The 15,852-nt window shown below is 44.3% G+C and overlaps 1 protein-coding gene across 2 annotated transcripts in view; it reads left to right on the forward strand.

The window, feature by feature from the left end:
• LOC149315660 (ubiquitin-conjugating enzyme E2 variant 1-like) overlaps positions 1-15,852 on the forward strand; it is a 42,655-nt gene that overhangs the window by 19,683 nt on the left and 7,120 nt on the right. Inside the window, exons 1-3 of one of the 2 annotated variants that reach the window (XM_089513843.1) lie at positions 4,929-5,166; positions 5,666-5,814; positions 14,284-14,409. In XM_089513843.1, coding sequence (XP_089369969.1) covers positions 5,133-5,166; positions 5,666-5,814; positions 14,284-14,409 — 309 coding nt within the window. In that variant the 5' untranslated portion in view covers positions 4,929-5,132. Of the gene's footprint in view, positions 1-4,928; positions 5,167-5,665; positions 5,815-14,283; positions 14,410-15,852 lie in introns of those variants that run through there. The other variant, XM_089513842.1, reaches the window with a different exon arrangement.

The raw sequence follows: 15,852 nt of genomic DNA on the forward strand, positions 1-15,852 counted from the left end.
TTTGGAGATGTCAGACTGTGCTTAAAGTAATTGCACATTGCTTTTAGCACACTCTAAGTGAATGTGCAGCTTGTACAGTGGGCCATTATAGACTGCATTTTTAAAAAATATCTGATGGGCTATTAATGTACAATATTAATACAACCCAGCAACATCTTGGACTGCCTGAAGGAAGAGGCCCCTCCCTCCTCAACTGTCATCTCGGCCTCAGAGGGAGCCATCAGGCAGACCCAGCAACATCAGGGACTGCCTGAAGGAAGAGGCCCCTCCCTCCTCAACTGTCATCTCGGCCTCAGAGGGAGCCATCAGGCAGACCAGCAACATCAGGGACTGCCTGAAGGAAGAGGCCCCTCCCTCCTCAACTGTCATCTCGGCCTCAGAGGGAGCCATCAGGCAGACCCAGCAACATCGAGGACTGCCTGAAGGAAGAGGCCCCTCCCTCCTCAACTGTCATCTCGGCCTCAGAGGGAGCCATCAGGCAGACCCAGCAACATCTTGGACTGCCTGAAGGAAGAGGCCCCTCCCTCCTCAACTGTCATCTCGGCCTCAGAGGGAGCCATCAGGCAGACCCAGCAACATCAAGGACTGCCTGAAGGAAGAGGCCCCTCCCTCCTCAACTGTCATCTCGGCCTCAGAGGGAGCCATCAGGCAGACCAGCAACATCAGGGACTGCCTGAAGGACGAGACTTCTCCCTCCTTTAACTGTATTTTTATTGTATTACGATTTTACTGTACACCGCTATGATCATCGCGGAATAGCGGTCTATAAATAAAACATATTATTATTATTATTATTATATACATATTATAAACTTTTGAAGTTCCACTGGCTTCTTCATCAGGCAAAGGTGTTAAAAAGGAGAAAAAAAATGATGATGATAGTAATAGACCTGCATTTTGTCAAGTTGTTGTGGTTGTTCTCGGTTTAGATGGTATGGAGGGGTATTCATGCAGGTAGGCCCCTCCTCCTTCCGGCCATGAGGGTACTGGGAGATTCTTAAAATCTAGGAAATAAAATTTAAATTCCATGAGCAAGTAAAAAAATACTCCCTTTGAGATCCAGTTTTGTCTCCATCCTTTTGTGAGGTTACAAACCCCTTTGTTAGACAGAGAACACTGCATTTCTCAGGAAACCTTCATCCTTTTGCAGTAAGAAAACTTTTATGTGTTGTTAAGGTAAAACATGTCAATGCAGCGGACAAGTGGTAATTGAGGATCAAAAATTTTGTTTGCTGAATGAATTGGCAGATGAAATTTTTAAAAGCTGTGCCAACTATTGACTCATACATTTAATTTAGAATTTGGATTCTTCAATCATGGGCTGCGGTTCCATGAGGAGGGACTTCTTGCAACAGACGGGTTGCATCTCACACCAGTTGGAAGAAATGTTTTTGCCAACAGTCTCAAGAACTTGATCAGGAGGGCTTTAAACTGAGTTCCTTGGGGAAGGGAGACAATATTAAGGAAGGCAAAAAGGCTGGAGAAAATAGTCAAACTGACATAGAGGAAACAAGAAAAAAAGTGCAAAGACACAACAGTGAGAGGCAAAAAATCTTGCACAAGCAGCAGGTAAAACGGACCCATGGTCTGCAATGTCTCTACACTAATGCACAGAGCATGGGAAATAAGCAAGATGAACTTGAACTCCTAGTACAACAAAGCAAATATGATATAATAGGCATCACTGAAACCTGGTGGGATGAGTCTCATGATTGGAATGTGGAAATAGAGGGGTATAACCTTTTTAAAAGAAATAGGCCAAACAGGAAAGGAGGAGGAATAGCACTATATGTCAGAGATATTTACACCAGTGAAGAGATCCAGAACATCAATCATGGAAGCCAGATAGAGAGCATCTGGATAAAAATTAAAGGGGAGGGAAACAACAAGGATGTTATGGTGGGAGTCTACTACAGACCCCCAAGTCAGACGGAGGAATTGGATGATCTCTTTCTAGAACAGATGACCACACAGAAAGGAGAGATGTAGTAGTGATGGGCGACCTCAACTATCCTGATATTTGCTGGAAGTCAAACTCAGAAAAATCCTCAAGGTCTAGCAAATTCCTCACTTGCCTGGAAGACAATTTCATGGTCCAAAAGGTGGAAGAGGCAACAAGGGGGTCAGCTATTTTAGATCTGATCCTAACCAACAAGGATGGCTTGGTTAATGGGGTGCAAGTGGTAGGATCATTAGGTGGAAGTGACCACGTTCTCCTGGAGTTTGTTATACAATGGAAAGGAGAAGCCAGACATAGTCAGACACGTATTCTAGACTTTAGGAGAGCGGATTTCAATAAACTTAGAGAAGTATTGAGGGAGAGCCCGTGGTCAGAAATACTAAAAGGGAAGGGAGTTCAGGACAGATGGGAGTTTCTCAAAAGGGAGATACTGAAGGCACAAGTTCAGACAGTTCCAGTGAGAAAGAAAAACAGGAGGTGTCTCAAGAAACCAGGATGGATGACTTAAGAACTTTCAACTGAGCTAAGTTTTAAACGGAACATGTATAAGAAATGGAAAAAGGGGGAAATCACGAAAAAGGAATTCAAAGAAATAGCAGGTATGTGTAGGGGTAAAGTCAGAAAAGCTAAAGCGCAAAATGAACTCAGGCTTGCTAAAGAGGCTAAAAACAATAAAAAGGGCTTTTTTGGATATGTCCGCAGCAAAAGGAAGAAGAAGGAAATGGTAGGCTCACTGCGTGGAGAAGATGGCAAAATGCTAACAGAAGACAGAGAAAAGGCAGAATTACTCAACATCTTCTTTGCCTCAGTCTTCTCAGAAAAGGAAAAAGGTGCTCAACCTGAGGATAATGGAGCAGAGGAGAGATTAGGGGAATTTCAGTACAGAATAAGTAAAGAGATAGTAGAGGAATACCTTGTTAATCTAAATGAATTTAAGTCTCCAGGACCAGATGAACTACATCCAAGGGTATTAAAAGATCTGGCAAATGTAATATCGGAGCCATTGGCAATAATATTTGAAAACTCCTGGAAAACAGGATAAATCCCAGCAGACTGGAGGAGGGCAAACGTTGTCCCCATCTTCAAAAAGGGGGAAAAAGAGGATCCCAACAATTATCGTCCAGTTACTCTGACATCAATCCCAGGAAAGATTCTAGAGCAGATCATTAAACAGAGGGTCTGTGAACATCTAGAAGGCAATGCCATAATCACAAAAAGTCAACATGGGTTTCAGAGACACAAGTCATGCCAGACAAATCTGATCTCTTTCTTTGATAAAATTACCAGCTTGGTAGATGAGGGGAATGCTGTGGATGTAGTGTATCTTGATTTCAGTAAGGCCTTTGACAAAGTTTCCCATTACATTCTTGCAAACAAACTTGTAAAATGTGGGCTAGACAAGGTAACTGTTACATGGATTTGTAATTGGTTGACCGGCCGAACCCAAAGGGTGCTCAACAATGGTTCCTCTTCATCCTGGAGAGAAGTGACCAGTGGGGTCCCACAGGGCTCTATCCTGGGGCCAGTGTTATTGAACATCTTTATCAATGACCTGGATGACAGGATGGGGAGCATACTTATCAAATTTGCAGATGATACCAAATTAGGAGGAATAGCTAATACTTCAGAGGACAGGATCAAAATTCAAAATGACCTGAATAGACTAGAAAGCTGGGCCAAAGCTAACAAAATGAAATTCAACACGGAGAAATGTAAGGTATTGCACTTAGGGCAGAAAAATAAAATGCACAGATACAGGATGGGGGACACCTGGCTGAATGAAACTACATGTGAAAGGGATCTGGGAGTCCAAGTGGACCACAAGTTGAACATGAGTGAACAGTGATGCAGCAGCTAAAAAGGCCAATGCAATTTTAGGCTGCATCAATAAAAGTATAGTGTCTAGATCAAGAGAAGTAATAGTGCCACTGTATTCTGCTTTGGTCAGGCCCCACCTGGAATACTGTGTCCAGTTCTGGGCACCACAATTTAAAAAGGATGTTGAGAAACTGGAGCATGTCCAAAGGAGGGCGACTAAAATGGTGAAAGGTCTAGAAACCATGCCCTATGTGGAACGACTTAGGGAACTGGGGATGTTTAGCCTGGAGAAGAGAAGGTTAAGAGGTGATATGATAGCCCTGTTTAAATATTTGAAAGGAAGTCATATTGAGGAGGGAGCAAGCTTGTTTTCTGCTGCTCCAGAGAACAGGACCCGGAACAATGGATGCAAGCTACAGGAAAAGAGATTCCACCTCAACATTAGGAAGAACTTCCTGACAGTAAGGGCTGTTCGACAGTGGAACACACTCCCTCGGAGTGTAGTGGAGTCTCCTTCTCTGGAGGTCTTCAAACAGAGGCTGGATGGCCATCTATCGGGGATGCTTTGATTTCGATTTCCTGCATGGCAGAGGGTTGGACTGGATGGCCCTTGCGGTCTCTTCCAACTCTATGATTCTATGATTCTAGAATAATCTCCAGACAGTGGTGCACCCTTTCTTTGTTTGTTTGTTTGTGTATTGGCTTTAAATGTCTCTTAGATGTATTCATGCTGAGACATTTGTGCATTCAAGGTTTTAGTTATGCATCTGGTATTATGTTATCTGAAAAAAAGATACTGAATATTAAGAGACCCTGTTCATGCATTCCTTTTGACACATGCACAATTTGAATAAAGAACACTTTCTGGGGTGCTAGTCAGGCCTCCCCACTCTTTTGTTTCCACACATACAGACTATGAACAGGTACCATTTTCTGAATTTGAATTCTGTAGAACAGGCATGCTGCAGCACTATCTGGATCACACTGAGGGTTATTTGTACATTTTTACAGTGTGAAAACACTGCATTTTTATATTATTTGGCAAAAAAAATATTTTTGGTTACCGTTTTAATTCTGTGGGTTTTCTCCCCTGCTTGTTTAACCTATTCTTGAACATGTACTTTTACCACTTTTCTTGCCTTTCCTTTCCCTCTTTCGCCTTTTGGGAGAGTTCAGATTCACTTACCTCTCTTCTCCACCTCCAAACCTATTGCTGAGCTAACCAATCTGGGACACTGGGTTTTTGCTCTCACAGTAATGGATACTGTAAGAACTCAAATGACCCATACAGGTAGCTGCCTGCTGACCAAAGGATGGAAAAGTAGTTCAAGCTGCACCATATGCCTTTGAATCCATGGCGAGGCAGAGGAAAGCCAATAGTGATAAAGGTGTTGTTTCACTTCATTTTCTTCCTCACAAAATAAACGAGAACAAATAATGAGTACCTGAGATATCTTCAGAGTTGTACACTTCTGCAACAATTTTTTTTTCAATTGTACAAACCTATATGAGTCTTGGACCATATCACAATAGTTTCTTCATCTGAAATTTTTCTAGAAGATTTCACTTTTTTTTTCTAGATTTTCATTATTTTGTGAAACTGAAATTTTCTGTGGACATTAACCTTGGTTGCAAATTGTTGTTGAGTGACTGAGTGAGTGAAATAGGTGTACGCTACTGTTTGCACCAATATTTTGTGTTTAATGTACCTCTTATATATATATATATATATATATCATTTCTTATTTTCACTTTTTATTCCCACTTAATTCATTTATCACAATAGGATTTACTCCATTGTTAATTAACAAAATGTTTGGCACACTATTCAGAAATATCAGATAAGCTATCCAATCTTACTTTATCTTCATTCTTATTTGTTTAAAGGAGTAAAAGTTCCTCGTAATTTTCGACTGCTGGAAGAACTTGAAGAAGGTCAGAAAGGAGTAGGAGATGGAACAGTTAGTTGGGGTCTTGAAGATGATGAAGATATGACACTTACAAGATGGACAGGCATGATTATTGGACCTCCCAGAGTAAGCAGCGGTTTAAATGAAAATAAGTTATCTTATAAATCTTTAGAGATGTGTCTTTCATTTGCAGATTTGCCAAACTAATTGTGTGTGTGCATGTTTTCTTCTTGTAATTTCAAGAGTGTAGTGCCTGGTACTATATTATGTGAAAAATGATACTGAGTATTAAGATAGCCTGATCTTGCATTCCTTTGACACATGCACACCTTCTGGCATACCTGGACAATTTTCCCTCCTCTCTTGCACATGTACAAACTGTGAACAGGTACAATTTGGATTTTGTATTACAGGCATATTACAGCACAACTAGGATCACTCTTGAGGTCTATGTGAGTGTCACTTGTTAATCAAGAATGATCTGTGGGACTTCTGTTTGATTTGGGAGGAAATAGTTTAGCCCCATGATGGCGAACCTATGGCATGTGTGCCATGGGTGGCACACAACACCATTTCCCCTGGCATGGGTCAGGGAGGAGGAACAGGCATGTGTACGCCCATTGCTCCTCCTCCCTGCTATTTCCCGGCATTCAGCTGTCTCTGAGCGCTGGGGAGAAGGAGCCACAGGCACACACCTCTGGCTCCTCCTCCCTGTCTTGTCCCAGACTCCAGCTGTCTCTGTGAGAGTCTAGATGTTACTTTGCTGGTAAAATTTATGATAGCTTCACTGTTGGAAAGATTATGGAACATTGTTATAATTTTCTGGCATTGGTACACAGTTCATTATTTATTTGTTTGTTTGTTTGTTTTATCCTGCATGCTATCTAAACATTTCAAAGCAATTTACACATTTTAAACATGAACCATTTTAAACAATTTAAAACCATAAAAAAATCAAAGTAAATTGACTGAAAGCATATTAAATAATATAACAGATAAAACTAAAACAGTTTAAAACCAATTGAAACATTGGGTACATCCTCCCAATCTATGGTGTAAGCAAGCAGAAAGGAGTCCAAGCATAGTCTCTTGCTAATGTACTGTACCTTCCCTTTTCCTCCTCTATGCAATTGGGAGCTTGAATAAGACAGTTTTACTTTAGCAAATTCATGATTTCTTGTTAGGTACAAACCTGAGAATCATGGTTAACAGGTACTTTAGTCATTTTCTAAACAAAGTTAACAACAAACCCTGGTTTGCTTTGCTGGTTTGATTCACCAATTAGCTTACTTTAAGCCGTAATTCTTTATTCATGGGCTATAATAAACCAAGAATCTACAAAAGTAAAACTTCCCAGGCCTCTCTTCTTGGTTCCATGGGAAGAGGAGAGAGGAGAAGGAAGCATGTGAACTTGTTGCTTTCTTTCCAGGCACATAATGCTAAATTATGGTTTGGTGCTATATGTGAATGTTGCCAAAATCTTTAGGGATTCTGTCCATCACTTGCATGCAAGTACAAAAAACAGCCTTGTGGCACCTTTGATTGAGCATAAGCTTTCCTGGACTGCTTCCCACTCTTCAGATGCTAGTGGGCTGCAGTTCACAAAAGTTTATCCCATGGACTTGCTTCCCTGCTGCAACAGACTAGGACAGGTACCCTTCTGGAACTCAAGCCACTTGTGATTAAATAACTGTTTTAATAAGTCTATTGGTCTTAAAAGATTGCACAGGATTCACTGTTAGTTTGCTGCAACTGCTGTTTGAAAATCCATGCACGATCTATCATTCCTAATACAATTTCAAGAAAACTACCACTGGGCATCACAGGAACTGATGAGGCAAAGTTTCATACTTACCTACATAGCAATTTAATAAAATACCATATACCATGTAGTGTATTTCCCCATGTTACTGTTAAAGTTATTCCTCAGTGGATGGTTACATATATTCTGTGATGCCTCCTTTTTCCTTTAAAAGTGCTCAGGATATCTCTAAGACAAGTTCTCTGTATCTTTTCCTCTTCTGTGAGTGTTGCATACACTCTGAATATGGCTTAATTCATCACTTTTTAACACACATGGGCTTGGACATAAAGATCCAGTGAGCAATCTGCTAACATTTTTGCTTGTGTAGAGAGGTTCACTAATTCTTCCCATCACCTTCTCTGTAATGTCCTTCACACCTCCCTAAAATTATGATATGAACATCCAAATACCTCCTGGAGAAATAGCTTCAGTTGGTGCAACAAGTACTGATTCCAAACAGTCATTAAGTGGAAAACCAACTTGTAATTCTGCCTACTCAGCTACAAACTCTTCCTAATGTTTTGACAACTGTTCATCACAAAATGGCAGAGTTTGGCCAGAAGGAAACTGGGATCTGAATTTAATTATAGGTCAAAAGAGGAGGCAAAGTGATGTATTATATAAATGACAAGAAGACTCTGTTAATCTATTAGACATGCATTTCCGTCTACATTGTGAGACTTATTTTATGTTGTATCACGAAATCTATACAAGGAATGTTACGTTTCTTCTTCATTGTCTCTGCGAAGCACAAAAATGGGTTATTTTGTGCCTGTGCAGCATTTCCGGATCCTACTGGAATCGCTAGGGAAGACTTTTTGGTGATAGCTCCGCCCACCCTCAATATAGGCAGGCTGTCTTCCCGCCCTTTCTCAGTTCCTTTTGTCTGCCGCGTGAGCAGTTTAGGAACCTCGCTCAGAATTTCTCCTTCCTTAGCTTTCGCTTTCATTTCCTGCATTTGCTCTGACTTCGTTTGACTACTCTTTGGATTGTGAGTTGGACTTGGCTTTGGACTCTGATTAACGGTAACAACTCGGGCTTCTTGACAATTCTTTCTCTTCGTCCCTTGGCTTTGGTCTAAAGGTGTCTGCATACACTCTTTTAAAAAGGGCACTGAATGTGGGACAAACATCCCGGCACTCGACAGACACTCCTTGTGCCTCCTCTGCCTGGGTGAGGGCCGTGGCCCTGCTTCCTGCCCTCACTGCATGGCCTTCACTCCGCAGGCCAGGAAGAATAGGGAGATGTGCCTGAGATCCATGCTCTACGCGCAAATTTTGAAGCCTCTCTCCACCTCAAGAGCCTCTGCCAAGGGCAAGCTCCCATCACTGGCCTCAGGGGTCCCTGCCAAGTCTACTGCTGCCGAGGGCACTACCCCTTTGTCTCCTCCAAGGGTCCCTGCCAAGGCTACTGCTGCCGAGGGCAAACCCTCTTTGGAAGTTTCTGGGTCACCAACCCCAGACAAACAGAGGTCTTTGGACCAAGATGTGGCTGGCCACCCATCCTCACCAAAGAGGAATAAGTCCTCAGACTCCTCCAAACTGGAGAAAAGAAAGCACAAGTCTCAGGACAAGTCCAAGGACTCATCCCACCATTCCGGGAAAAAGTCCTGTCCCTGCCCGGACTCTGACTCCAACCGCCAGTCCTGTACCGACGTGCCCACCCAGCCCACCGATACCGAACTGGGCTCGGTACCATGCGCCCAACCAGTGCCTCGACCTCAGTTGTCTCCTCGTCCTGACTCCCGGGCCTGACCAGACACTTTTCTGCATTCCTTGTCTGAACCTTACCAATTCTCGGAGAGTGAAGAGGAACCTTCTCTTTTCACCCAGGTGCTGATACCGGACCGACTCTCCCAGACTTCAGAGGTCGTTTGTTTCGAGGATGAACAGGACTATGATGCATCCTCTGTCCTTGCTGAACCCTCCAGACGGGATGTTGTTTTTGATCAAGCCGCAAGCACTTATTTTTTGCCTCTTGATCCTTCTGAAGTCCGCGGAGGCTGTTTTATGCCAACCTTTCAAACTGTTGAACCTCTCTTGCCTCCTCCAAGGTCATCTGCCGCATTCATTCCACTTTGGTCTCGCCTCTCCTTGGCTTCCCGAGTGGAACCAGTCCGACCCATACAGTCAGTTTCTGCTGTCTCCCTGCAAGTGCGTCCCTCGTTGCCAGGACCGCTAACCACTCAGGCCCTCTCGGCTCACACCAGGACCAGGTCAGCTTCCACTGCATCCGCAGATCACTCCGTCTCTGACTACACTCAGGCTCAACAGTCGCAGGCTCTTGCCTTTCCTAAGGTCCCCCCTCCTTCAGATGACATTTTTTCATTTTCAGAATAAATGATCCAGATGGGCAAAGCCCTGAACATTGAAGTCCTCCATGCACACTCTCAAGCTCTTGATCCCATTGATGAGAGAGTTCGGGACAAGGTCCCAACTCCGACCTCCATTGCATTCCTACTATCTGTGTCCAGGATTGCAAAGAGTTCTTGGCCCACTTTGTCCATGGCCCAACCTTCCACCAAGAAACTTGACAATCTCTACCATATCACACCCTCGGAAGAGATTTGGCTTTTTGAGCACCCTTGTGCGAATTCAGCAATTGTGGAAGCCTCACAGGTTCGCTTGGCCCCGAAGACAGCTTTGAACCCAGTGACAAAGAGGGTCATAAGCTCGACACCATGGCACGGAAATCCTACGCCTCCACGGTCCTGGACCTCAAAATCCAGAACTACTCAGTGTGTATGGCTGCCTACCAACAGCAGCTTTGGGAGAGAGCTCTTCCTTTGTATGAAGACCTCCCTGAGGATAAGAAGCTCATGCACTGGTCTTGCACCAGATCTCAGCGGCCTGATACTCGGCTGACTGCACTTCCCGACAACTCTCGGGCGCCCTGGCCCTGCGATGCCACGCCTGGCTAAGGTCTTCAGACCTAACGCCTCAAGCCAAACAGGCCATCGAAGAGCTCCCCTTCGATGCCACAGGACTGTTTCATAAGGAGACTGATGAGAAGCTCAACTTCAAAAACAAAATGAAGAACACAGCCTGTAAATACGGCATGTCTTCTTCCTCAACTTCTCGGCCTCCTTTCTCTCAATGCTGTTCAGGATGGCAAAGACCTCCCTATCCCCCCAACCAGGGCAGATCCAACTAGTCTGCGGACTACCAACAACAGCTTTTCCCTCCCCAACAACAAGGGAAATGCCAACAAAAACAAAAATACAAACAACCATTCCATAAGAAGGATTCAGAACAAGGCAAGCGCCGCTTCTGAAGCTCCCCAGCCCACTCTGTTCTGACAACTCCTTTTGGGGATTGCCTGGCCCACTTCCACCATTCTTGGGCCTCCATAACATCCGACTCCTGGGTGCTTTCCATCGTCTGTAGGGGTTATGCCCTGGAGCTCCAATCCTCTCCCCCAAGGGGCATCATCCTCACCACTCCACCTCAGACACCCTTCTCGACGAAGTGCGCTCCTTGCTTCAAAAAGGAGCCATTGAGCCCGTCCCTCCGTCCCAGACCCAACATTGTCTCTTCTCCAGATATTTCATTGACTCGAAAGCAACAGGCGGCCTCTGTCCCATCTTGGACTTGCATTTTCTCAACTCTTTCATTGCCTATAAGCGTTTCCGCATGGTAACCCTGGCTTCCATTTTGCCTCTCCTGCAGGAGTCAGACTGGTTCGCCACCTTGGATCTTCAGGATGCTTATTTCCACATCAGCATCTGAGAAGACCACTGGGACCTCCTCGCCTTCTCTGTCAGCCCTGACTTTTTTCGGTACCGAGTACTGCCCTTTGGACTTTCCACTGCACCAAGAGTTTTCATAAAGTGCATGGCGGTTGTAGCTGCATACCTCCGCCAACAAAACATCATCGTCTTTCCTTACCTTGTCCAAGACAGATGCTCATCTTCAATCTCGAGTCGGCACTCTCTCTTCTTCACCACTTGGGACTCATGAGCAACAGAGAAAGGTCCACCCTCTGCCCAAACCAGCAGGTGTGTTTCATAGGGGCCACTTTTGACTCCATGACCTGCAGAGCATACTTTCCTCACGACAGGTTCTTCAGTCTCAGGTCTGCAATTCGTTGCTGCCTTGCCTTCCAACGCATCACTGCATGAACAGCTCAGGTCGCCCTCGGCCATATGGCTTCCATGACATATGTCACGCCTTGGGCCTGCCTCCATATGCGTCCCTTCAGTCATGGCTCCTCTCGGTCTTCAACCCTGCCTTCGATGACCCACGGCCTGTCGCCCACTTTCGCCGCTGGTGGCTCAACCCACGCAATGTCTTGGTGGGCATTCCCTTTGTTCTGCCACAACCACAGACCTTACTGACCACCAGAGCCTCAGACATGGGTTGCATAGCCCATTTCGACAACCTCTTGGTTCACGGGAGATGGTCTCCCAAAGTACGCCAATTCCACATCAACGCTCTCGAGATGTTGGCGGTACAGAAGGCACTGAACCCTCCCTGCGAAACCAGGTTGTCCTCCTCCTCACAGACAACACGACTGTGATGTATTACATCAACAAGCAGGACAGTACCAGGTCGGTCACTCTTCTCGGCCTCACCCTTCAAATTTGGAACTGGTGCATCCGAAAATGGATCACCTTGCAAGCCATACACCTCCCTGGAGAGGAAAACGAGCTTGCAGACAAGCTGAGCAGGACTCCAGACTCTTGTCACGAGTGGCAACTGAATCCTCAGGTTGCCCTCCACCTCTTTTCTCTGTGATGAACGCCGGACGTGAACCTTTTTGCCTCTCATCTCAACACTCACTGCAACCACTTCTGCTCCAGGTCTGGCAAAATGTTCTACGCCTTCCCCCCATTTCCTCTCATCACCAGAGTAGTAGCAAGGCTATGCACAGACAGATCGGATGCGATCCTGATCACCCCCGGTGGCCGAGACAGCTGTGGCTCACCCCCTCCTTCATCTCTCCAACAATCAATTCTGGCCTGTGCCGCTCCGTCCTGACTTCCTGACCCTTCACGACGGTCGGGTTCGCCACCCCAACATGGACACTCTCCGCCTCATGGCGTGGAGGATCCAGCCTTGACTTAGCTCTCGGTACTGGTCCAAGAAACCACCCTGGCTTCTCAAAAGCCTTCCACCCAGTGCTCTTATGCCCTTAAGTGGGGTAAATTTTTGACTTTTCTGTCCTCAGCGGGACTCACCTCTTCGAAAGTCAGTGTCTTCATTATTTTGGACTTCCTCCACCACCTCTCAGCATCTGGACTTTACATTTCGTCCATAAAATGCTACCTCGCGGCCATTTGTGCCCGCTACCAATTCTCTGGCCGCCCATCTTTCTTCACCAACCCACCTGTGAAGAAATTCTTCAAAGGCCTTGCCAACCTGAGACCAGCGGCAGTGATCCCTATCCCCGCTTGGGACCTCCAGCTCGTCTTGGTAGCACTCGCTACCTCACCCTTTGAATCTCTGGCTTCTTGTGACCTCAGGCTCCTCACCTGGAAGACAGCCTTCTTGGTAGCCATTACCTCAGCATGCCGGGCCAGTGAACTTTATGCCATCCATATGGACTCACCATACCTTCGTCTGGACATTTCCTTTCTACCAAAGGTCGTGTCCACCGACACCAAGCGCCGGCTCCACTTCCTTGATGTCAGGCAGGCGCTAGCCTTCTACCTCGATAGCACTGCATCCTCTCATCGTTCTCCCAGACTTTTCGTCTGCTACTCCAACCCCAAAATGGAGCTTCCAGTCACACCTCAACGTTTCTCCAAATGGGTGACTTCCACAATCCTCATCTTTTATGAGATTTTTGGGAAGATTCTGCCTGCTCGAATTCGAGCCCATTCCACCAGGGTGGTAGCTTCATCTTCAGCCTTCCTCTCCAGAATTCCCTTGGAGGACATTTGCAAGACTGTGGTATGGTCACAACCTCTGACCTTTATCAAGCACTACAGACTTGATATCAGACACCGACTTGAAGCAGCCTTTGGCAGAGCTGTTCTCATTTCCGGAATGCACTAAGGTTAGTTGGCACCTGTCAAATAATGACACTGACACTCTTTTCTGATTTAATAGTTTATTTTAGTTTGTTTTAATTATGTTTTATGTTTTGATATTGTGTTTTTAATCTGTCATATTTTTTAATACTTTCTTAAGGAGGGGAGGGATTATAATGTTTTTAATTTTATATTTGACTCTTGTTATATTTACTGTTGTCAACCGCCCGGATTGGTTCGCCACAGGGCGGTATAAAATAAATAAATAAATATTATTATTATTATTATTATTATTATTATTATTATTTATTGCCAGGACACTCCCTCCTCCACAGAGGAACAAGCTTGCCAGTCTAACCCATTTGTGTGCTTCGCAGAGACCACAAAGAAGAAGGACAGGTTGCTTACCTGTAACTGGTTCTTCGAGTGGTCATCTGTGAATCCACACAAATCCCGCCCATCCTCCCCTCTGTTGTGTCCTTCTCTCTTCCTTGTCTGCTCTTATGGCGGACCTTTTGGAACTGAGAAAGGGCAGGAAGATATCCTGCCTATATAGAGGGTGGGTGGAGCTACCGCCAAAAAGTCTTCCCTAGCGATTCCAGTACGATCCGGAAATGCTACGCAGGTGCAGAATAACCCATTTGTGTGGATTCGCAGATGACAACACGAAAAACCACAGTTACAGGTAAGCAACCTGTCCTTATTAGCAGTGGGAGTGAAGAGGAGACAAAATTCAATTTTACTAATCTGAAACTCTTGTAAATGTGACCTTTCTTCAGATCTAAAATATCTAAAACTGATATTTTTTCCCCTCCAGACAATTTATGAAAACAGAATATACAGCCTTAAAATAGAATGTGGGCCTAAATATCCAGAAGCACCTCCATTTGTAAGATTTGTAACAAAAATTAATATGAATGGAGTAAATAGTTCTAATGGAGTGGTAAGTTTTTCACTATTTGTATCACAACATTACTTAAATATAGTAAGTTTTCAGGAGTGAATAATTAAATGCATCTGTTTAAGCATAGAGGCTTTTATTTGTTCATTCTTCTTTACAATATTTCTGTTATTATAATCACAAACATATAATTTTGTTTTACAGCTGTCTGTTTATAGCATTTTAGCTCCTCTTCCTTTCATAATTACTTTTTAAATTGTTTCAATTTAATTAATTTGCATAATGCAAGAAATTGAATATAAGTGCCTTGTTGGTGAATTGAAGGAAGTGTGAAAGTTTAGGTCCAAATCCAATTTTTAGACCCTACTAGAGTTAGACCCAGTGTATCAATAGAAGTGACACAAATATTGACTTACTAATATTGACAGACATTAGAATAGCTGCCAGACTCAGAAAAACTCAGAGGAGTGAAGACAAGCAACCACCCAAAGGGAAGGTATTTCTACCATACATCAAAGGAGTCACAGACAGAATAGACAAAGTGGTGAAGAAGCACAACCTACAAATGGTTTACAAACCGAACAAAAAAATCCAGCAAATGGTGTGCTCAGCAAAGGACAAGAGAGACCTTCTCACAGCCTCAGGAGTTTACTGTATACCATGCAGCTGCGGAGAAGTCTACATAGGGACCACCAAACGTAGTCAAGGAACATGAGAGACACTGCAAAGTGGGTCAGCCAGAAAAATCAGCAGTAGCAGAACACATTATAAATCATCCTGGGCACAAAATGCTGTTTGGAAATATTGAAATTCTGGACCATGCCAACAACTATCAGGCCAGAATGCACAGGGAAGCCATTGAAATCCACAAACACTTGGACAACTTCAACAGGAAAGAAGAAACCCTTAAAGTAAATAAAGTTGGGATACCAGTCCTGAAGAACACCAAAACCAGGACTCAGCAAATGCAAATGGGAAACTACTCAGAGTCAGGGGCTTTTCCAGCAGACAATAATCACCAATTAGCAGACACTAATCCTCTTTTGCATATCCTCTTACCCTGAGGAGGCCATCAACAATAGAACAATACACAGATTAACATGAGGATCACTCCTTACCCAGGATCACATAGTATGTATATTTCTTCTTCGTGGTCTCTGCGAATCATACAAATGGGTTATACTGCTCCTGCACAGTGCTGCTCAGAAAACTTCTAGAATCACTGGGCAAAGTTAACTTTGCAACTTTTTGGCGGTAGCTCCGCCTATCTCTTATAAGTCCCCTGCATTCCCACTCTTTCCCCAGTTCCTTCTTTCCGCCGTCTTAGCTGCTTTAGAAACTTCGCTTCTGTGACTTCTGCTTGTCTCACTGGAAATTCTTGACCTCGGGCTGTTTGACCATTCTCAATCTGACCCCCTCGTGTTTTGTTGACCATTCTCTCTGCATGTTGAACGACTACGATTTGGATTGTGATTTGGTCCCGAT

The sequence above is a fragment of the Sceloporus occidentalis genome, unplaced genomic scaffold (assembly GCF_023333645.1).
Source record: "Sceloporus occidentalis isolate IW3139 unplaced genomic scaffold, rSceOcc1.0.p SCAF_3, whole genome shotgun sequence".
Taxonomy (NCBI): Eukaryota; Metazoa; Chordata; class Lepidosauria; order Squamata; family Phrynosomatidae; genus Sceloporus; species Sceloporus occidentalis.